Source organism: Hippocampus guttulatus, chromosome 9 (assembly GCF_054856545.1).
Source record: "Hippocampus guttulatus isolate MCC_2025c chromosome 9, RoL_Hgut_1.0, whole genome shotgun sequence".
In the NCBI taxonomy this organism is placed as follows: domain Eukaryota; kingdom Metazoa; phylum Chordata; class Actinopteri; order Syngnathiformes; family Syngnathidae; genus Hippocampus; species Hippocampus guttulatus.
Genome location: NC_141269.1, coordinates 13,037,619 through 13,059,944, shown reverse-complemented (window position 1 = coordinate 13,059,944; position 22,326 = coordinate 13,037,619). Strand labels below are relative to the sequence as shown.

At 41.3% G+C, this 22,326-nt stretch overlaps 2 protein-coding genes across 3 annotated transcripts in view; one reads left to right on the top strand and one right to left on the bottom strand.

Annotated features, from left to right (window-relative positions):
• ctnna2 (catenin (cadherin-associated protein), alpha 2) overlaps nt 1-3,610 on the top strand; it is a 238,571-nt gene extending 234,961 nt beyond the window's left edge. For both annotated transcript variants that reach the window (XM_086120279.1, XM_086120280.1), the window contains one exon: nt 1,761-3,610. In XM_086120279.1, coding sequence (XP_085976405.1) covers nt 1,761-2,048 — 288 coding nt within the window. In that variant the 3' untranslated portion in view covers nt 2,049-3,610. The remainder of the gene's footprint in view (nt 1-1,760) is intronic.
• Nucleotides 1-22,326, bottom strand: part of LOC147200404 (uncharacterized) — a 72,246-nt gene that overhangs the window by 14,932 nt on the left and 34,988 nt on the right. The window lies entirely within an intron of this gene.

Genomic DNA, 22,326 nt, shown 5'->3' with positions numbered 1-22,326 from the left:
TGCAGAGTTGAACGAAGTTTGGTGATTTTGACCCGCCTCCTTCTTGTGACTGACTCCCCCCCTTATATCAATCAGAGGCTTCAACAATGCATTGCCGATGAGATGATATGTCACAATAATTTTGATTTCTGTCATTTCAAAACTGTTTACGCAAGTGGAAAACAACCGTTTCCCTCATCGCTTTTCATTTTTGCCTGCGGCTCCTCGTTCTGGTTTTGCAGCACGGTGCACTTTGCACCGCCTTTAAGACGTGGTATTAAAAATCAGCCCGAGCAATTTGTCTCAGGTTTGATAAATCACACTGCACGTGCTAAATTCATCGATTTGCAAATACAGTACTCCTACCATAAATGGCCTAAATGACCTGCGTGGCAATCTTTTCCCATTTTTGGGTGTGCCTCACATTGTTCCACATTTGTAAACAGGAGGAATTAGATCCTAAACCTTGAGATCGGTCCCTTAGTCTCTACCTCGCTTGAATCTGTCTTCTGTAGACCAACAGTGGTTGTGGCACCTCTCTTCACCGCAACACGTCTTATCCTTTATGGATCTAAAATTCTGTGCATCATGACAATAGTAACAATAATAACTGTCTCTGTTTACCACCGTTCCATCAAAATTCTGCTCAAAATGCTTCGCAACACATTTAAAAATGTAGAGCCGAACCTTTTGAGTCAATCATAATCCAGCTTCAAATTTTAAAATCATTTCCCCTTGAGAAACAAAAAGTGCAACCTTTGAGCCATCACATCGACTTTTCAATGGACCCTGACTTGAGTTTTGCTGCGAGGACAATAACGTGTGGCCAAGGCTCGCCCGATTCCACGTGCCTGTTTACACACTGAGTCTTACACATCCGTACTTGTACACAAAAAAGAGCCGCCAATATATGGCAGCACGAGATCATGAAATAAATTTGCAAAAAAAGCATCTAATTCCTCTAATTTGGAGGATGCGGCAAAGGCTCTCAAGTGCTTGCGCGCGTAGCAAATATTCGTTTTGCGCTGGAGTTTGTCATCAGGTTTCGTTCAAGACATTCACAAATGTTCTTGTTGCCATCAAATTTTGAACATGTTCAACGATTCTTTGCAACATGAAAAACTGTTTGTGATCCTTAAAACTGTTTGCGAACGGCTTCGCCGCATTGAACAAACGCTGACGAAAAAACGGGTGCGACGTGCGCAAACTCTCGCAAGCATTTGCCCCTCAGGGAGAAACCAGCTTGAAATACTACGGATGTGGCCTGCCGTTATGCCATATTTTATTCTTGTCACACACTACACAACTCTGAACGTTTTTGTCTACTTGGAATAAGAGACTTTCATTTGTTGGTCTTCGGGTTTCCCTGCACCCTCATCATTATTTCTTTGATCTTTTGTGTACATGTTTATCCCATGTTGGATGTACGCACCCTGCTATGATTTGAACCTTTCATGGTGGTCGGCTGGAATCCGCACTCATTAAAACTACGCAGTTGACTTGTCTCCGCATGTGGTCCGAGCAGGTCCACTGGCCAGCGACCCTTAAATGTCAGCCAAACAAAACAGACGGAAACAGAGCACACCTGACCCCGCCTGCGCTCATTAGCGGCCGCGAAAGGAAGACGTCACATCGCGAGCGCTCTGTTTTATCCCGCTTAATTGACAGTCGCGGTGAAGATCTCCCAGCTAGCAGCGCGAATGCTTCCTCATGCGCGAAACAAGCCAACGTGCCGAAGAACTGACTCATTGGACTTGACCTTAAGTGTTTCTCTCTTGCAGTTGGATAGCGCCACCTCGCTCATCCAGGCCGCCAAGAACCTGATGAACGCCGTGGTGCTGACGGTCAAAGCCTCGTACGTGGCCTCCACCAAGTACCAGAAGGTGTACGGGACCGCCGCCGTCAACTCGCCCGTGGTGTCCTGGCGCATGAAAGCTCCGGAGAAGAAGCCGCTGGTGAAAAGGGAGAAGCCGGAGGAGTGCCAGACTCGTGTGCGACGAGGCTCACAGAAGAAACACATCTCCCCTGTCCAGGCCCTCAGCGAATTCAAGGCCATGGACTCCTTCTAAAAAGAAGAAAAGCACCCAAGAAAAGATTTACATTGTGTTAGCCCACCTGTTTTCCCTGCGTGTGTACTCTTCTGCACCTCAGGAGAATGACAGTACATTTTCAACTGCCACACTCGGCCTCCTGTGAAGACTGTGGGTCTCTAACATCCAGCGCGCGTGCGCGCACACACACGACTGATTTGCGCTCCTTTCTCTGTTTGTGTGTTTCTCAAAAACACACACACACACACACACACACACACGTGCGAGTAACACTATTTATCAGTCTTATCGTAGCTTAACATGTGAGAGCCAAACTGTGACAAAAAATATGGAACTTACGAAAACTACGTATCAGGAAGAGGTTTTGAAAAATGATGGCGGTTGATATTATAGTCTCATTAAACTGGTCAACAGCAAATCTTAGTCAAATGTATTTTTGACGCTGATTTCAAAAATGCCTTTAGAAAAAAAATTCTAACACATCAGGTTTTTAAAAAAATCTTTCCATTTTTTGTTTTTAATTTTGACTTATAAAACCTTGTGCAATACAGGTTTTACCATGCATAATTTTAGCTATGACCTTCAGAAAAAAAATACACCTGTTGTTGAACGTAACCCTGAATTCATCAATCTTATTAAATATATTACATTTTTTTATTATTACTATTATGAAAATCAGGGAGGCACGGTGGTTGACCGGTTAGCAGGTCCGCCTCAGAGCGTGGAGGTCCAGGGTTTCAAATCCGGGCTCTGGCCTTCCTGTGTGTAATATGCATGTTTTCCATGTGCTTGCGTGGGTATTCTCCAGGTACTCCACTTTTCCCAAAAACATGCACGGTAGGTTGATTGAACACTCTAATTTGTCCCCACGTGTGATGATTGTGAGTGTGAATGGATGTTTGTCTACAGTATGTGTGCCCTGCGATTGGTTGGCAACCAGTTCAGGGTATAACGCGCCTACAGCCCGAAAACGGCTAGGATAGGCTCCAGCACCACCCGCGACCCATGTGAGGATAAAGTGAATCGGAAAATGGATGGATGGATGAAAATCTGATGTGCCAGAGAGAGAAAAAAAAACAGGGCACATTCTGAATCAGCGCAAAAAAAAAAATAGAAACTAGAAATGTTTACTTGCATGTCTGATAGACATTTTGCAAAAATCTGTTGACCAGCGTTAACACGGCGCCAACTGGCTGCTTGTATACACGTACTCCTGGATTGTGCTGTAGAGAAGAGATTCTTGCGGGTTGGTATACCTCTTGACTTTTTTTCTTGTTTTTTTTTTTTTAACACAAAATGTAACCAGTAGAAATAGAAATAATAACTTCTGTTTAAGATGCCCTGAAGTGTGAGCATCGAAGTAGTTTCCTTGTTCTGATACAGTGTTTTATCCAAAGCATCCAAATGGTGTTGCCTTTTTTTAAAAAAGATATTTAATGATGACATCACTAACTATGATAACCTTGACTGAAAGTTGTGTAGCGTATAAATATGAACCGAGTGGTTTAACTAAGTGTGGTTTACTCTGAAAATCCGTGCTCCCTTTATCTCTAATAAATCGCTCAACCTGGCCCTCAAAAGGTTCATGTTTATTTATTAGTGTTGCATTTGCAGGACACAACACTTCCAATTTGCATCACCCAGCATGCTGGTTTTTTTTTGTTTGTTTGTTTTCCCCCTGCGTTGCACACTCCACTGCAAATGGGTACTTCCTGTCACAAAAGAATTCCATTTCTGCAGCTATTTTCAGTTGTTGTAACTTGCAAATCCAGGAGTGAACAAAAATGAAGGTACTGGCTGTGATTAAATCCAGAGACAAGAGTGTTTAAACAGAAGTTGGCCTCAGCGGAAAAGACTAATGCTCAGGTTAAAGTGTGTTATCTGGGCTACCGACCAACGCTGGCTGCTTTATAAACTCACTTAAGAGTGTCGAGAGTGGGTTTTCTGTTACCCCCGCCCCACACGCACACACACACAAGAAAAATAATTAAGAACAAGTCAAGATAGGGTGAAGAAAATACTCAAACTTTTTTTCACTCACTTTACGATCCCTGTTTTAGAACCAAATTGGATAGGTTGTACAAATGGCTGTGTGATGTCATGAGAGTTTGCAGCAAAATGCACAAAGCAACATTCGGTCACCAAATTAGTTTTTTTCCAAGGTGGTTTGGGGATCCATCCGTCTGTTCTGTGACCGAATGTCACATTTGTTCTCAAAGAATGATCCATAAATGCGGTCCAAAGAGCGATGCGTGGGCGTGACTTATATCCAGATAGCGCTGGCTCATGTGACGCCTTCTTCATTTAAATGGGGTATCCGCACTTTTTGCACTTGCTGTATCAAGTATTACAAATATATATTCATGTACAATAATATACAATATGTAATTGCACATTTATGCAGTGTGTCTCAGAGCAAAGCATATAAAGTTGACGTTAGTTTGAATGGTGGCTTGAAGGATCAAGTGTCATTTTAATTAAGGCCTTAATTGTGGAAAGACGTTTTGTTAGTTTTTTTTTCAAGATCAGCGGACACCCTGTTAATTCATTGTTGAGTTCCATGCTATCCTGTCACACAGTCTGATCAGGATTTACTCGACCCTCCAGTGGTGAACTCAAGTGAACGGTGCTGCTTTTCAGAAATCAAGTCAAAGGTACAAACAGTTTTCTTTAACTCCTTCTTGCATAGAAAGTCCTTGAGTAGGCTGATAGCCCGCGATGGAATTTTGGAGTCTTACTTTCATCACACCACTGTCTGTTACAGCATCATCTGTATGATGAACTGTGTAAACTACAACTCATTGGTGTCACGGTCTCAAATTCAACTGCTGACTATGTCAAGGCCCATAATCTCATTTTGACCAATGAAGTCCTTGTCGATCCCTCTTAAGTCCGTTGGGTTGTTAAGGGATGGAGGCTAAGAACAGGAGGGCTGAAGGGCTGAAAACACCTTCAGTCAGCAAAGCGAGAAATCCGAGGATGTTCACAGCCAGCAGCTTTCCAAAAAGAGGAAAAATTCTAGTGGCTGCCTCAAATGAGCTTGTCTGAGCCCTGACTCCAACTCCATGCCACTTAGCTCCGTTTAAGAGAGTGTGACAAATTTATTTTCCCATGCAGCCCCCGTGCTAGGCGGCATCCTGTCGTACCTTCAGCTCTCCGCTGATCTGAAATCAAAAGTATCGACGAGGATGGTATGTCATGCATTTCGCAGAATTAATCGGTTCACTTCATGAGAATGAATACAGCTGGTTTTGTGTCCTCGTGTGCTGCTAATGGCTATTAAACATGACATGCATCAGGCATCCGTGCATCACCCAAGTACTCTGTATTTAGGAAACAGATCACATGGGACACATTGTAACACAGTCCAGTTAATGGAGGGATTAATTCCTTTCTGTGACACTGTCTAGCAACAGTAATCCCTGTGTGCATACATCTGTGTGCTCAAAATGCAACATGGCAGACTGCACTGAAAGAGAAAGAAAAAAAATGTTTTTTGTTTTTTTTGGAGCTTCCTCGTTGTCTGAGAAAGAATAACAAACTGGAAAATAAAAGCGTTATTCTGCCCCTTTGGTCCCATTCCGCATATAAATAACATTGAGTTTGAATAATTCAGCAATGCAGCTGCTGGGGTCTGTACTCCTGGCACCCTAACCTGGCCTCAGCTGTAGGAGAACGGAGTCCAGAGTTGTCCTGGGGCCCCATCCAGTATCGACCTTGGGTGTTCACACTTTTTTACACCAGCCAGAGGTTCCTCCAGGTGCCAAAGGTGTTTGATGGTGTATATGGAGGTGCTACCCTGAGGCTGAAAAGAAGGACTCCAAAAATACGGATCTTTAATTGTAACAACTCACTTGTGAAAAACAGCCCAAGTGAAACCTCACATCCCAAACTTTTGAATGTGCCTACAATTACATCTTAGGTTGCTGACTGTATTCACAAAATGCACTGCTTAAAAAAAATCGAGAGAGAACCTCCACTATATGTCACTGGCCATGCTGAAAAAAAAAAATTCTTAACGCTATACGAGTGGTATAAGTGGGCTGGTACGCACCAGGGCGGCGTACCAGCACTTCTCAATTTTACCCTCTCGTGGTATGGGGACTTTAGAGGGCGTATCGGGACTTCACATGAGCTCACAGTACGCTTTGTTCTATTTGTCTCTTGCTCTTTGTGATAGTCATACGACTCCTTCAGTAATTTGAGTATTTCAACTTCTCAAAACAAGAAGTTGCACAGATCCTACTGGAAATACTATAGCATAATTGGGTATTTGGATAAGAACACAGTGAACCATTGTCAGAGATTTTCTCGGACAAAGTTAAAGAAATGACTCGGCACACAGGAAAATTGTCTTCAATATCGGCGGAAGCGGATCTCTGAGAGCGAACGACGGTTAGTTGCTCCGCAATCACACTCGAAGTCCCGCCGCCGCGAGTTCGACATTTTATTGTAACATATGCAAAATACAAGAAAAACACTGCCCCCGATATTTGCATGCCGCACCCCCGGTCCGGCCCCTCGGTAGTGATTGGTTACCTGTTTTTCAAACTTGAACCACCAGTACATTGGCGCCTTTTCTGTCTGGTCTACATCGAATTAGCATGTTGTAGACTTTGCGGATGGTCAATGTCGCCTGGGCGCGACGGGTGTTCTCAACTCGTCTTTTATTGCTCAACCGCTGTTCTCGAATTATTCATTCCCCTTTTGTGACCGAGTTTCGCCCTCTCCCCCGTAATCGCCCACCTGCATTGACGTGCTAATTGTGGACTTCAACAGCCCTCCGGCCAGGTAGCCGGCGCCTTTGTGCACAGGCATTTGGGGGGTTAGATGTGCCCAAATTAAATGAAACTTTAGACATGATCAATTTTGCTCATAGATTTCTCTATCAACTATTAACTGTTTTTCATTTTTAGCTATTCAACATGTTACCCTACAATTTAAACTGTGCATAGAAGCATATTAATTTCCTTTCAAGAAACATGAGTACGATTTTAGACAGATCTCTCCCCATAGGCATAAATTTGGATCAATAAGACATTGTGACGTGAGAAACCACCGTAGTGATTCTTGATGGCTGAAAACAATACCCTTGAGTAAACCGTGCTTTGTTAAAAAGTGATCATTTGGAATGGCAACTGTGTCAGGCAGCATTAAAGCGTGCGGAGTCATTTACGCCTACAGCTCTCACCAGCCTATATGGAGCAATTGTGTGCTCTTAGTGCTTTCTAGACCTGCAGCCACCGCAAAATTGTAGCAACAGGCGCCGTATATTACAGCATCAACGTAATTACGTTGTTTTTAGTTAGTTGTCACAGTTTAGTTTATTTAGACAACTGATTGTTATTTCAGGACGTCGGGGAGTCATTGAAGTGGGTAACAGTGTCAAGTCAGCCGTTGTGCCATGACACACTGCCTGGAGCAACTTCAAAATAAAAACATGCAAAGTCATTGATGTCCATATATCATGTGCTTTATTTTGAAGTTGGTCTTCTTACCGCGTTGGTGGCATATTGTCATCCATAATATAATTAGTTGTTGCTGTGCTTAGCTTGATTTCTTCTTCTTTGCAGTGTCCATGTAAATAAGCGGGTATTGGAGGCAGACTTCTTTTCTCTCCCTATTCCCGTTACATGGTCGCTTTCAACATCAACGCAATGCCATCCCGATATCATATTTATTTGCTAATTGAGGACCGCAATTTAATTACACACTCATTGTATGATGACACTTATTAATCATCGTTTTTTAAAATTAATTAACTTAATGTTTGATGTTACCCACTACCTAAATTGCCTGTCAACAGTCGAATAAGGGGAGTACAGGCACTTAGTTGTTTCTACTTAAAGCACTGTGCTATACTTTGACAAATGTAAGAAAGATCAATGGAAACACATCAATAACCAATTACCATCATCTGGGAATCTGTGTGTTGGAGGTGAAATTGTGGGGCTCTGGCAGACCTCTCTCTGTTCCTCCTTGCCCCCATTCACTCTTTATCCTCATTTGTTGATGTGTTTTTGTTTCCTGATTTTTCTTCTATTCTCTTGAAAGCATGCTTGGAGACACGGCATGCCTGAAATGTGGAGCACCCTGGGGAGCTGCACTACCTGAATAACCCCTGTGTGATGTGAGTACCACTACATGTTACTATTTGCGGCAAGAGCACTGGAAAAAGAAGAAAAAAAAGTCAACTGGTTGCAACAGTTTGTGGCCACAAGCTGCAAAATACTTTCAAAGTTGTTGTCTTGCTCATTGCCCTCTTTCCTCCAACAGCTAAAATTCTAATTGCTTCACAAGCGTGCCTTACTATTCTTCACGATGAAGTTCTGAAGTTGTAGTGGTGCACTATTAATTTTTGGGTCATCATTCAGAATGGCCGCATTGAATTTTATGAGCCAAACCATGTCCTCACTGGGAAAGCGGCCTTGTGTGTAACGTGCAGAACAGAAACGCCCCAAAATTTTATGACTGATGCCTTGGCCTGTGTTTCACCCGTCCAGCAAATAGCTTAAAAGTGAGCCTTGTGTTTTATTTATTTATTTATTTTTTAATAATTCACTCTGAACGAAGGAAGTCCAAGTTCAGCTCTTCTTCAAGGATGTTTTCGCTAGCTATTTCATTCACTGTAAAATGTGTTGCTTTGCCTCGTAATGCTAAAAAGATCCTGTTATTTTCTACATAGTTGTGACTATTGTGCATGGAAAACTTGAACTGCAAAAGCAACATTTGTCAAAGATATTAATTAGGCCCCGACAGATTAATCAGCCAGTCGATTGTATCAGCCAATCTTAGGTCCTTTTAAAAATAATGATACGGCTGGGCTTTTGCCGATGATACAAAACAATTATTAGTAGATATGGGCCGGAAGTAAACATGCATGGCTAACATAACATTATTCTTTGTAAATTACATCCTTATCCATCATCACATATGCCCATTAAAACGCAATGTCTCTATTTATATTCAGGCTGGGGGAAAAAAGTTGACCAGCTCAATTGTGTTGACTGCAAAAAATTGGTTGAAACAAAAATGGATGCCTCGAAACCTCTAATGAATAAATGTAACACATACATTCAATGTCTCCTTTTGGTGTTCCTTGCACCTGCCAGGACATTTGTTGCTGTGGACAGCTGAATGTACAGTATGTCAGACTCCTCCGCCACATCACTGGATTATCGCCCGGATTGTAGGTTGTTGTTGTTGTTTTTTTTAATTTAATTTTATTTTTTTTTACCAAAATTTACCAAATGAATCTCTTATGTTATTACTTCTAAAGGAGCTGCTATAGGTCACTGGCTAATGGCATCACAGAGACGTAAATGTGTGACAAGCCAGTAGCTGAATCACCCGGCGACCCATCACTGTAGTACTACAAAGGTACGATATACTGTATTGTCTGTTTACATTGTATTCATTTTGCAAATGATGCAAGTTAATATTATATTCATTTTGCAAATGACACGAGTGAATGCTTTTCTAGTGTCAAAGCTACATGACAAAGCAGTGATTGCATTTGACTGCAACATGATGGGATTATTGTGAAAAATGTGTAAGAAAAATACATAAGCATCAGGTGAGTGGGACAGTCACTCCTGCATCATTTTATTAATAAGTCGTCACATCCGCTGGCAGTGGAGCAGCCATTAATGACCTCGAGAGGTGTTTGTGTTTGTGATCAACCCAGGACCATGTTTTATGTGAAAAGCACTTCAGTTCGAAGTTATTATAGTGTTCAATCATGACGTTTGGCAAACCCTAGTGTTACGTTTGGAGGCGCCAGTCATACTGGGTGGCTGGTATCGGAGTAGGAAACGCAAATGTTCCCAATTACTTATCAGTCACAATGAGTCTTAATGACATGACGTGGAGAGCGCAAAAAAAAAAAAAACCGACTAAGATGGATTTATTAAAATTTGTCAGACTGAATTAAAGTCAGACAAAAGCTAGCGTCCCGCCAGAGTCGAGCGATAGCTTGCCAGCTAGCCTCTTCACTAAAGCGCCATTGACCCGTGTCCCACTTCTCTGGGCGATCAAAAGGAGATGTTCCCGCTACCACAGCCTCGGAGGACGAATTTGGCGGATTCAGTTTTGCCCACCTTTTGACCTGTTGGAGCGTCTTTTCTGTACACACATCCAGGACGCTACGATTTTAGTCTGCTTCCTGATGCCAATGCAAAAAGCAATATAAAAGCAACTGGCTTGTGTACTATAGGCCTACCGTACAATTCCCTGGGGACAAGAAACAAGGAAAAAGACTCGTAAAATTATTTTGCTGAGCACAAGGCCCATAAGCTTCTAATGTCTGAGTGCAGCTTTGTTTTTATGGAGGCGAATTATTGGGATTTAAATCTACAGCAAAGTACTTGTAACCTATTAGGTTTTTTTTCTTTCTTTTGTTTTGCTTTGGGGTTTTTTGGTGCCACAATGAGCATTTTGCATTTATTCAAACACACTTGGTTGTAAAACAGAATGTAATGTATTGGAACATTTTTTTTGTGATATTGTCCGTGTTCAATATACAAACCACAATATTAAAATTAGACACCCTGCAAAAATACATGGTGACAAGAGCAGTTCTGTTGAGTGGATGCGCGGGTGTGTGTGTGTCCAAGGGTGTGCGTGCCTGTGTGCATGCGCTTATGTATAGGGTAGAGGTCTGGGCTCCAAAATATTTTCACCAGGGCCTAACATTATACATCTGGATGAAGGACATTCATTCCAATTTTATTTTTATTTTGGTAAACTTTGTTACAGCTGAGTAGAAGACAATGGACTCATCCTGGGTTTTTTTTCATAATTGCTGATTTTTTTTCTTGTATTTCATTCATTTATTTCATTTTCTACTCTGCAGACGGTACATTCGTACAAGAAGGCACAGATGAGTTGCGTCACAGAGCAGATATCTGAGTCACTGCAGGAATTTATTCTGAACTCGGATATGTAACAATGCGGAAAAAATATATTCTTGCAGCATACGATATCCCTTTCCTTTGTTGTTCTGATGCAAGCTAATGTAAGTCATTGGGAAAGACGTGTCAAAGTGTCAAAAGTATGGAGAAACTACTACCCGACTCACACTAGACAGGCAACAATATTGTTGCTTCTCAGTCAGAGCCAAACGTGCCAAAAGGTGGTTCCACAGATCCCCCATGCCTCAATACATTAAGTAAAAGACATTACAAATGCCAATTTATGACAGTTTTTATTTAGTCCATCTCAGACAGCTCATATAAAGCAGAAGTAGGGCATCATGAATGGCTATGTTCACACTGCAGCTCAATTCAGATTTTCTGCTCATATGCAAAATGTATGTTCCCCCCCGCGCAGTATGAACAGTACAATTCAGATTTTTTTTTTCAAATCCGACCTGGGCCTCTTTCATATGTGAATGTAAATCAGATATGTATACGATGCGCCTGCATTATGAGTGGGTAAGAAGAAATACTCGTGAGACATTGTTAGTGAATCTGCAAAGTTGTTTTGAGTAAGAGTTGTTGAATTTACATTTGACTTTAATTTAATCCCACTTGAAACATTAAGAATAAAATGAACATTTGTGGTAGTAGTAATTCAGCCATGCAGATTTATTAGGCGGGCAATGACGTTAGACGTCTCCATTAAATTAGGAGATCAAGTAGCGTAGACTGACATTCCTGAAATATTTCTACTTCCACCACCCTCGCCACTTTGGGGTTAGGCGATGACAAAATGAGCCTTGATACGTGGGTCAACACTGTGCCAGGTGACGTCGTTTTGTTTCCGTTCATGACACTTGACATCATGCTTCATGCGCAAGCACTTTACATCATGGATGCGGTACGTTCACAATGGAAGTCGCATGTGTTTTTGTAATGTGAAGGAGTACATGTAAAAAGTTCAAATGTAGCAAAAATCCAAATTGGGCATCATCACATACAGTGTGGACGTAGCCAATGTTCTTTCATCATTTTCTTGTGAAAATTGCCCCTCATGATGCCAATAGCAATATCAGGTCGGACACGTAGTAACAGTGCATCAAACCTCATAAATTGTAAATGCATTCAGGTAATCATCAAAATCCAGAATAATAACATTTGTGGTCAAAAAATGTCCTTATCATCATGAAGATGCATGTGCTAAAGATGAATGTATGATACAAACATTCCATTCTGGCATTCAATTTCATAGTTTTTCAACCAGGAGGTCGTGACAACCAGACATATTTAACAAGGACCCTTTCTCCTGGTCGGGATAGTGTCGAAGCTCTCGGTGCGTGAACATTGTCTTCCTTTTGACACTTTGTCAACTGGCTGGTTGGCGAAACGTTTCATCATTGACATGCCTTCATCTGATGACTGTTCAGATGTTCGTGGTCTTGCAGAGTTTTTGGGTCACCTTCAAAAATTACATGGCAGCAGACACAGACAGAAGAATGTGGACACAAAACAATTAACATTACATACGCAAGTCCATTTCTTGTAGTCCGTATGAGAAAATTGTACGTTTTATTTATTTATTTATTTATTTTGCAATTCAATACTCGCATGAATTGGTGAGACCTTGTCTTCCACATTGAGAAATTGTGTGACAATTCCACCGACATAGATAATGCGGACATTAACTTTTCACACGAACCATTCAGTGCAATGAAATCCCTTCAAGGACACTTACCTTTTCATATCACCATTATAACATGTTACATTTTGAAGGATAGGCATATTGTCCAGGGATTGACAAATGATGCTCATTAGACTGAATGGAGTCAACCGTGCTACTCACCAGTCCCCAAAACGTCATGTGCAGCTTGTCAGTCAAGCCGCCACCTGCTGAAAAGAACGTTGTTTATGATGTTCTTTCAGGAATCAGGGGCTGAAGATATTGTATGAGCAGGGAGTATGAATAAACCAAGGACCTGCCTTACCCAAAAGGAAGAAACTTGTCAGCATCTTGAAGGCAGATATGATTGAGAGTGATGGGGAATATGCAGTATAAACTCAATTTAAACTTTGCAGACTTTGGACATGGTCAATTATGTGTCAACTAGAACAAACAAACAAAAAAAAAGGATATTATTTCTAATCTGGCGATGTGTAGGTGATGTGTGTCCACTTTATATTGGCATTATTTATGTCCATGTAATTGTCACACTCTTCCTCAGTCTAGAACAGTGGTTCTTAACTTGGGTTCGATCGAACCCCAGGGGTTTGGTGAATCAGTCTCAGGGGTTGGACAGAGCCTCTGTCACGGAGGTTAAGACCCGACTCAACATGTCAGCTACTTATGACATGCCCTCTTGGCCATCACCGGCTGGTACATTTTGTGCACAATTAAAAACACATACTGTATACTTTACACTTATACTAATTGTGTTTACCTTTTTCTGTTTTTAATAAATGCATTTTTTATGTCTTGAATTTGTAAAAAATAAAAAATCATATTTTTATTTTTCACTCATGAAGGGTTCGGTGAATGTGCATATGAACTGGTTGGGTTCTGTACCTCTAACAAGGATAAGAACTACTGGTCTAGAAGACAGGGACTCGCATTGATGACGGAGTGCGAAATGTTGAGCATTTCACCAAAAATAGTACAGAGGAATGTGATGCAAAACCTGTGAGAAAGAATTTGGCTTCCATGGCGGCACGGCAGTGATCCTCCAGCATCAAAAAAGCAAGCACGTTGTGGCTGATTACTCCCTGACGAACAGGGACAGTCATCTCAGTCAGCTATTTGTGCTAGTTAGCGATGAGTCTCAGTGGCAACTGCGTTGGTGGGGGCAACATTCCTGTCCAAGACAATGCATGTACAGAAAATTGGGAATGTCACAACATCTCGACCTGTGTTCATGAGTGTTGATTTTTTTGTCAACATCAAAGCATGCACTAATATAGAACATTTGAAAGAGTCCGCAAGTATTCTGACCAATGAAAGGTTATTCCTAGTTCCCTTGTTGAAATTGTAAATGATCATCCATCGTATTGTGGTTCCGTTTTAAAGTGCACTAAACACAAGCCCTAATTTCAATTGGCAAAAAGTCCTCCCCTGATCCCCCACCCTCCCAATGCCTTTTTTCAAGCCGCCGCGGTAACCTTACATCCCCTCTATTTTTTTTTCTGATTTGATTTTAGGTGATTTCAGTAGGTGAAAAGCTGCTATTTTCTTTGCTTTCCTTCTATGCTGGGGGCAGGTTTTGGGTGCATTCAAATATGATCAACATTGTGTTCTGAGTCGTACAAAAAGTGTATCGCTTACTTCTGGAGGGCTGAAAATAGATGTGCTCTGGAACTGTGGACATCGCAGTGTTCCGTGCTTCCCATGTATCGTTATCCATCTCTTATGTAACAACTTCCAGTCGATCACGTCCATCGCCGATTGTGAACGGGCGATAACTTGACCCGGCTGGAGGTGCACACTCCGTTTTCTTTGCTCATGTTGCTTTCCGCCAGATGGCACCTTAATGAGCCAACACTGTGTCTGTTTAATTCAGACAGGGCAAGGAATAGAAAGGCAACAGCGTAGAAGTACCCTTTGCAAATATGAACAAGGTCATAATAAAGCGGTCAGCAGATGCCCAAACTGTCTGGAATAACAGCTTGATTTATGTCTGTCTGTAATTGAATGAGGAAGGAGAGCGCGACCTCCTTGTTATGCCGAGCTGGTGGGCGTTCCAAACGGCAATTCCATCACATATAAGGGACCAAGATATGTGGCTAGAAGACTTATTTCGGCCATCATTGATGCTATTATCATTTGAGCAACTGTTTCATTAATGTCCGACTTTAAATGGAGTCTCTTCAGTGGAGGCATTTGGCATTCTCTGTGTTCTCTTGCATGCCAAATGAAATCATGCATGGACTTACACGTAGCACTTATTTAGATCATACCTCCCAATTCACATTGTGTTGTCCTTTACATGAGTGAAGGAACATGGTGCAGTGAGGAGGAAAGCTGATTGTTGTTATTTGATTAATAAGATTGATGTGAGCGGGTCAAAATTGAATGGGAACGATGAATTTTATTGATTTCAATGTAAAATTTACAGACATTGCTAATATTGTTGATACCGTGCCATCAAAGACTGAGAATAGCATTTGCCACAAGACATACTGTATCGACAAGCTGCAAAGCTTGTGAGGGAATGAAAAAGAAACAAATGAGACAAACCGGGACTTTTTTTTTAGATAAGAATGAAGGCTTTCTCAAAAAGAATAGTGAAACTAATGTGAATCGTAGAAAAGACTCTTATGTCCTGGGGCTGCTTTGCTACATTCAGTACAGTGTGGCTTCAATCTGTGAATTATTGTACAGTGAAATCTCGTGGCATTCCGGACTGATTTCCTCATGGAATCCATTTTTCAAGTAATGAAGAACACAGCACATTTGATACGAATACGTACATGTCAAAATTTACTCAGACTTCCGATCGTGTAAAATACAAATTACACCTTTTCCTGTCTCTATAAAGCCCAGACTCTGGGCGCAGAAACAATTTTCTGCTTGGTGTATAATTACAGTAAGTCATCAGTACGTGTTTCAACAAGACATATTGCATGCCTGCTAATTTGTCTATCCAATGTGGAAATATCTTCTCTACTCCATTTTGTTGTTGTTTTTATTGTATTTTATTTATTTTATAGTCTCCGTTCTTACGGTTATTTTAATGACAAAGGAAAAGAAATGATTTCACTTATATAGTAGTTTTCTACCTTCCGGGTACTCGAGGCACTTTCACACAGTGACCTCATTCATTACCGATGACGCAGCATCAGGAGTGATTGTGGGTTTAGTCGAAATGAAAATGTTATTGAACATTGTAAATGCAATGACATAGGTTCAATTATAATATGCCCATGCAGCAAGGAGCCACAACAACTTGACCCACTGACATCCTCAACAAAACATCGCGGCGCCGAGAGAGCAATGCAGAATACGTCCTTACCTTGCTCCTCATTAGCCAAACAACTTGTGCGAGTCGCGTGTTTGCTTCTGTCGCAACATCCTGAGGCTTTTGGTATCATCACATTAAACTGACCTGTTGTGACTGCCTATGTTGCCACAACAAACGTTGCCTCTGCCCGGAATATAATTTGTATTCAGTTTTCCCAGCGTGCTGCCATCATGTTACCCAGTGCCTAATTCGATCTAATTGAGTAATGACAACAACTGTGCATGATGGGACCTCCACAACAAGGTCAAGTCCAAAGCATCAGCAGCTTCCCGCAGCGAAAGTGAGTCAAGCCACAGAGCGCACAGTGGGTGATATTTCCATATTCAATAAATCTTAACTCCGGGTATCACACGAACACATGCGTGCACAAAGTGTACAACACACTGACTCCTCAACAACTTGTCCAGCCGCTCACTTTATTTTGACTTTGCCATATATGATTTTGGAACTGTTTTTCACTTGAAAGCATTTCAGTATACTGAACAATGTAGCACAACAGAATAACGGTTCTCCTGGGAGAATAGAACTCTTGCGGTACTCTAACAATGGATTTGGAACAACACAATGACTCAATTAACTGGTGAAATCACATTACGGCAGTACATCTACCTGTGAGAAAATATTAAATGGGGTCCACAAAAGTCGCAGATGTAAGTTGAGTGAAAATGCTTTAAAACACACCATTGCTAGCCTACAATAAAACCTAGTAGAAGATTGTGGTGGATCAGCAATCAATTGCAATACGAGCGAATGGAGCGTGGTAAACACCCACGGTCAGCAAAACCTCCTTGCTGTGAGCTGATGACATTGACCACTTTTTCACCGTGTCAGCCTAAGCTGAACCATTCGAAGTGATTTTAAAAAAAGGCTACGAGAAGACTAAAAGACAGAATCATCAGTGTGTGTTCACTGCAAACTACAGCAATTATTAATTGGCAATGATGAGATGCACTTTCAAATTCAAAAATAAATATTGTCACACTTCGAGAGCAGGTTTGAAAAACATTTCTTGAAACAGTCATCCATAGAGTGGTCGTTAAGCTGTTGTCATGCATGACAAAAATCATGACATTATTTTGTATAAGTTGATGTGGATTGTTACAAGTCATGTTCGATGGAGGCACTGCTGTAAAATATTTTGTGATTAATGTTTGATATGGGGCGACCCGGTGTCGACTGGTTTGCACGTTGGCCTCGCAGTGCAGCGGTGCACGGTTCGATTCCGGCTCTGCCCTTCCTGTATGGACTTGGCATGTTCTCCCCGTGCCTGCGTGGGTTTTCTCCAGGTTTCTGTTTTGGACTTTGTTCACCCATCAAATATTCAATCGTATCTTCCCTCATGTCTCTCATGTGTTTGGCATTTGCATCTTCCTCCATCTTTTTACTGAACATATCTGCTATTTTGTGTCCCGCAATAATGGAACCCTAATGTGCCGGGATCATACATGGGGAGGAATAAGTACAATGGTATCATCTCTCTTTCTCCACTGATGGATTTAGAGTGCTATTTCTTTTCCACCACTTTCCCTCTACGATTCCATTTCGGCTGCATTTAATAGCACAGACAGCTTAGAGAAAGGCACTTAGGTGTTCCTTTAATTATAAAAATGTTGGACTACCCATTAAATGCATCTGTTGCATTTTCTAAGTGAGGCTATCAATCAGTATTATGGTTGGAGCCTTGTCCTGCAAAGGCTGATAATGCTGAATCTATGCTGAACACGGAAATATGGCCCATTTTGAGGCTTCTATGAGCAATGAAAAAGAAAAGTAAGAGCAACAAATGCAACTCCAATGAGGAGTTGTTTGAATATTGATCTGGGAAAAGAAAAACATAAATAAATCCCGGATACATTTTCATTGACACAACATTTTTAACAATTTCACAATGACAGCTTCAGATTCACACATATGCTTGTACTAAAATGTCAATGAAAAAAATAAAATAAAACTTTGACTTTACACTGTGTTCCAAATGACTATGACATCATACCTGTCCAACTAGATAATATGGTTTACTAACTGACGTACCATAATGATAGCTTTGAAGGTAACTCACATTAGTGTTCGAAATCATGACGTGTATGTGCAACAGTTATGAGATACCAATAAGTTTCTGTATCGCAGGGTGAGTGTGCAAGAATTGCCTCCCAGAGTTGCTGTTCGGAGGTAGACCACTGTCCTCATACATAAATCTTCCTTTTAAGGCTGTTCTCTCAAGGGATGATGGTGGCCACACCTGGAGTGTTCCCCTCACCCCCACCATGTACCCATTTTTTTGTGGGGTGACACAATAATTCTTTTGCTGGAGAAGATATGCTGCTTCTTTTTATGTCAAGGCACAGAATGGACAGTTCGACAGGCCACATGTTTTACTGAGGCCATTTTGACACCTTCAGGCACCCTAAAGGGGCCAACCTGCCTGTGGCAGAACGGGGAGGGAGATGCCGGCAGCAGTCGAACAAGTGAATCAGTCAGAATGACACAAATATTGTACATTATAGTGGGGGGAAATTGAGTCACAATTTTAATTACCCTTACCAAAAAAAAAGGCTATAAGATAAACCACAAACACTGAACTGTAATTTTACAATTTACCGCACTGTACTCTATTTCTCCCTCTGAAATGTAAAGATATTTTGAATACATTCTGCTCTATATAAAATTTTGTTTCTGATCAAATCCAACAAAATGGTGTTCATTCAGCTGTCAGAATCAGTATCATCTCCGTATGTAAAACCCACAATTTGGCTTCAGTAGTTTGAGACACCCGAGTAGAAAAATTAAGAATCAACTTTTACAACAAGTACATTTAGGGCGTAACACATAAATACAGAAAGTCCGTACTTAATATGAAGCTACCATTGCTTGCAAGTCTTTTTTTTTTTTTTGTCCTGTCAAATAGAGTGACATAGGACTTTGGTGCTATTTTTACATTGCCTTAAAGCCGTTGTGTCATTTTATAGAACTGGGCTCTCGATGATGAACATCTCTATCAACAAATACCAATACAATAATTAACTATAGCATGTCGCATCTCTCGCAAACTGAGCCTAACCATGGGGAACTGTTCCTTTCCAAAAGATATTGTTTCTGCCTCAAATTGCAACCTGTGTATCGAGATGTGTATAGAATCAGCTTCAGAATCACCTTGTACAAGTGTTTTCATGTATTACTAACAAGAGAGTAAAACTACCCAATTACCCTCAATGGCGTGCGGCTAATGTGTGGCTTTGAAGAATTGGACGCTGGTTACATTCAGTTGCACTGATTCCGAGCAGCATCTCATGAGCATGCAAGGCACAAATGAGTGCATTTGCCTGTTTACTTGCAATCCTCCTGTGACTCAAAAAAAAAAGATCCACAATGGGATGGTCTGATGGATGATAATGTGCTTGGACATGTCCTGTGGTCGGAGAGCAAACTCTTCATGTGATAACTGAGGTTTTCACACATGCCTGGCCAAATGTCTCTGACTGATGGAGAAATAGAAGGCAGCCGGTCAAGCACACCAGCGCTAAGCACTTCAGAATGGAGTCTTTCATCTCAGCACTGCTGAGAAATGCTATTCAAAGTCCAAACTGTGAAGTTGACCAGAAAAAAAAAAGGGAAAATCCACATGCTTTAATCAAAAGCTGACACATTTCAGAGAAGACCTTAATCACGACTCATCAGAATACATTTCTTCGATTGTAATCTAAAACTATGCATCCGTTTTGAAAGACTCGCAGAGATTTGTTGTATTTATTGGAAGGTCGCGATCTGAATGGTGAATAAACGGTGCGGATACCAGGAGAGCATTTTACACCCACGCCACATTTTTCATGCTGCAGAACCTCAGAGCTCAAGAGAGCAAAAAAACTCTTTCAGGTTTTTGCGCTGTTGCGCATTCCTTTTGATGACATTGCCACCTCTTTTATGTGGAAGCAGTCTTGCGCAAACATGAGCATCTGTTTCTGCACGTTGTATGGATATCAATAATATACAGCCTATATGTGTTCACTCTATTCAAGGAAATGTGAAAAGCGCACATCCCCTGTGTGACTCAACTCAGCGCAGGAGTTCCGCCTTTGATAACAAGCTCAACATAGCCACTGGGGCCTTCTTAAATTCCAATTTGGAGTCAAATTGGAAAACAGAGATTACCGGTACCTTTTTTGTTGTTGATTTTTTTTTGTCATTTGCATGAGATTGTTAGGTCCCAACGGGAAGCTAATGCCTATATTTGCATTGTGTGTATTTTAGCATCGAGTCACTGCGGCCAGCAGCTAGTTGTGCAGTTTCTATTTAGCGTTAGTGTCTGCATATGTATGAATATAAGATGGCGCCTGAGTAGGCAGCCTTCGGCAAGTGCTCCTCAAGAGCCTTGCTTTTTTCTTCTTTTTTTTTTTTTTTGTCTTTTGTTTTGTCACATGTTGTTTGTTGTTTCATCGTGTGGACCTGATATGGACTGTTTTCAGCGTTTTTTGGCCACGACATTCGTCAAAGGAGAAGTATCTGTGCTTGGTGGTTGTGCCTTCTGGGCAGCACGCCTGTACCAGCACAGATTTTGTTTGGGAGGAATGCTGGACAGACCTGGGGCGCTTGTGTTTTTTGCGCCTGTAATGGGCAGCATTTTTCACAACCCCGTTTTGTTCAGTGGAGATGCGGATGGATGCTGAAGTTGAGGATGAGGAGAGAGGAGCGTTGGCGCAGAGCGCCGATGCGTATTTGGAACCGAGAGTCGCCGCTTGGAATTGAAATGGATTTCCATGGGACAGGAGAAGTGAACCAATCTCTTTTTTCGTCAATGGATGCTACAGCTTCTTGTTGACTTTGAAACTTAGCTTGTAGCCGACGTGTGCACATTTTGAGCATGACGTCTCTGATCCACTGGTTAAAGGACACTTTGATTCTCTCCTCTTTCATCTCAAACTGCTTCAAACAACAAAGCGTGTGATGGAAAAGTGGTTAGGACTGCATGACTGTCCGTGTTTTATGTTATGTGTTGTGTTTATTATTTATGTGTTGTGTTTATTATTTTACTTTATGTTAACTGTTTTGTTAAGCGCTTTGTTACAGCTGCCGCTGTTGTGAAAGCGCTATATAAATCAGTATATATTGTATTGTATTGCATATGGCTCCATTCCTTCCCTCAGAAAGAGCTTCTATAGTAAGATGAAAATTGTCTGTAAATACATTAAATGGGTATCTACTGAGTTACCGTCGTGGTAAATACTTGGATTTCCTTTCTTTGGCTGCATACTGGAGCATGTGCAGTTAAAACGGTAGCAGTCATATCCAGGGTTCATTCATCTTTTTTTTTTTAATAAAGTCCTTGTTAAAAATGTATGTGATCATCAGTTAGGTTTTTCTAGCACTGTGCTGCCATTGCCCAGGCTATATTGTGATGTACTAATATATTCTACAGTATTGTGCTACAAAAGAAACAGGCAAGTCAGTAAAATTTCACCATTTTAAAGGATTCCGGTACTTCTAACAATATCTTGTGCCTGGAATAATTCTCATGAATGAGTCAAAATTGTATTGAAATTCAGTAAAGAAACCCTTTGAAATGCAGCTCCATTAATCTAATGGCTGGAACACTCCCACCATTCCCGTGTCATTTTTTTTCCTATTCAGTGGGGCCTCGGCATCTCCAGGGGCCGTCGTCTCTTCAGAACAAAAACGGCCTTAATGAACACTCTTTATCCTCCATAAATGCTTTCAAGGAAAACAATATAGCACAATGCTTCACCGCAGAGTCTCTTTTTGCTTTTTTTTTTTCTTTATGATTCAAGAAAATGTCCAGAGTCACTCATTTCTGACAGTGGAAGGAAGATTTAGATGTGGCTCCCTCCGGACGTTTGGAAATAAGGAGGCTGGAGAGGGGGCTCCTTCTCTTTTGGCTGTCAAGCGGAGAGGATGGCAACATTTGAATGAGCTCGGGGGCCCACACTCTGGATTCTCTTTCGAGCGCTGCCATCCCATGCAAAAAGGAATTTTGAATCTTGCTCCTACATATTTAATACACAACTTGTTTCACAGATGTTCCTCTAGACATTTTATGCCTCATGAAACAGCTCGTATTATTTTTTAATAAGGCAACATCTCCTGTTGTTATGAGGATAGGTTGTGAGGCCCATCCGGGTCGCTTTGATGTGAATGTTGACAGATAGATGCCTAAATTGGGATGACAGCGTAAAAGGGACGCAAACACAATGGTTACATGCAACTTTGGATGCAGTAATGCATCATTGTACAAGCTAAATGCACTTCTCTGCTTTTTTTTAATATACTGTCTGCTCACAGTGGATCTCTCATTTATTCTGCAGCAAAGATATCCTCAGTATTTAGGTGTAAGGTGTCATTGGTGTGTTGCTCTGG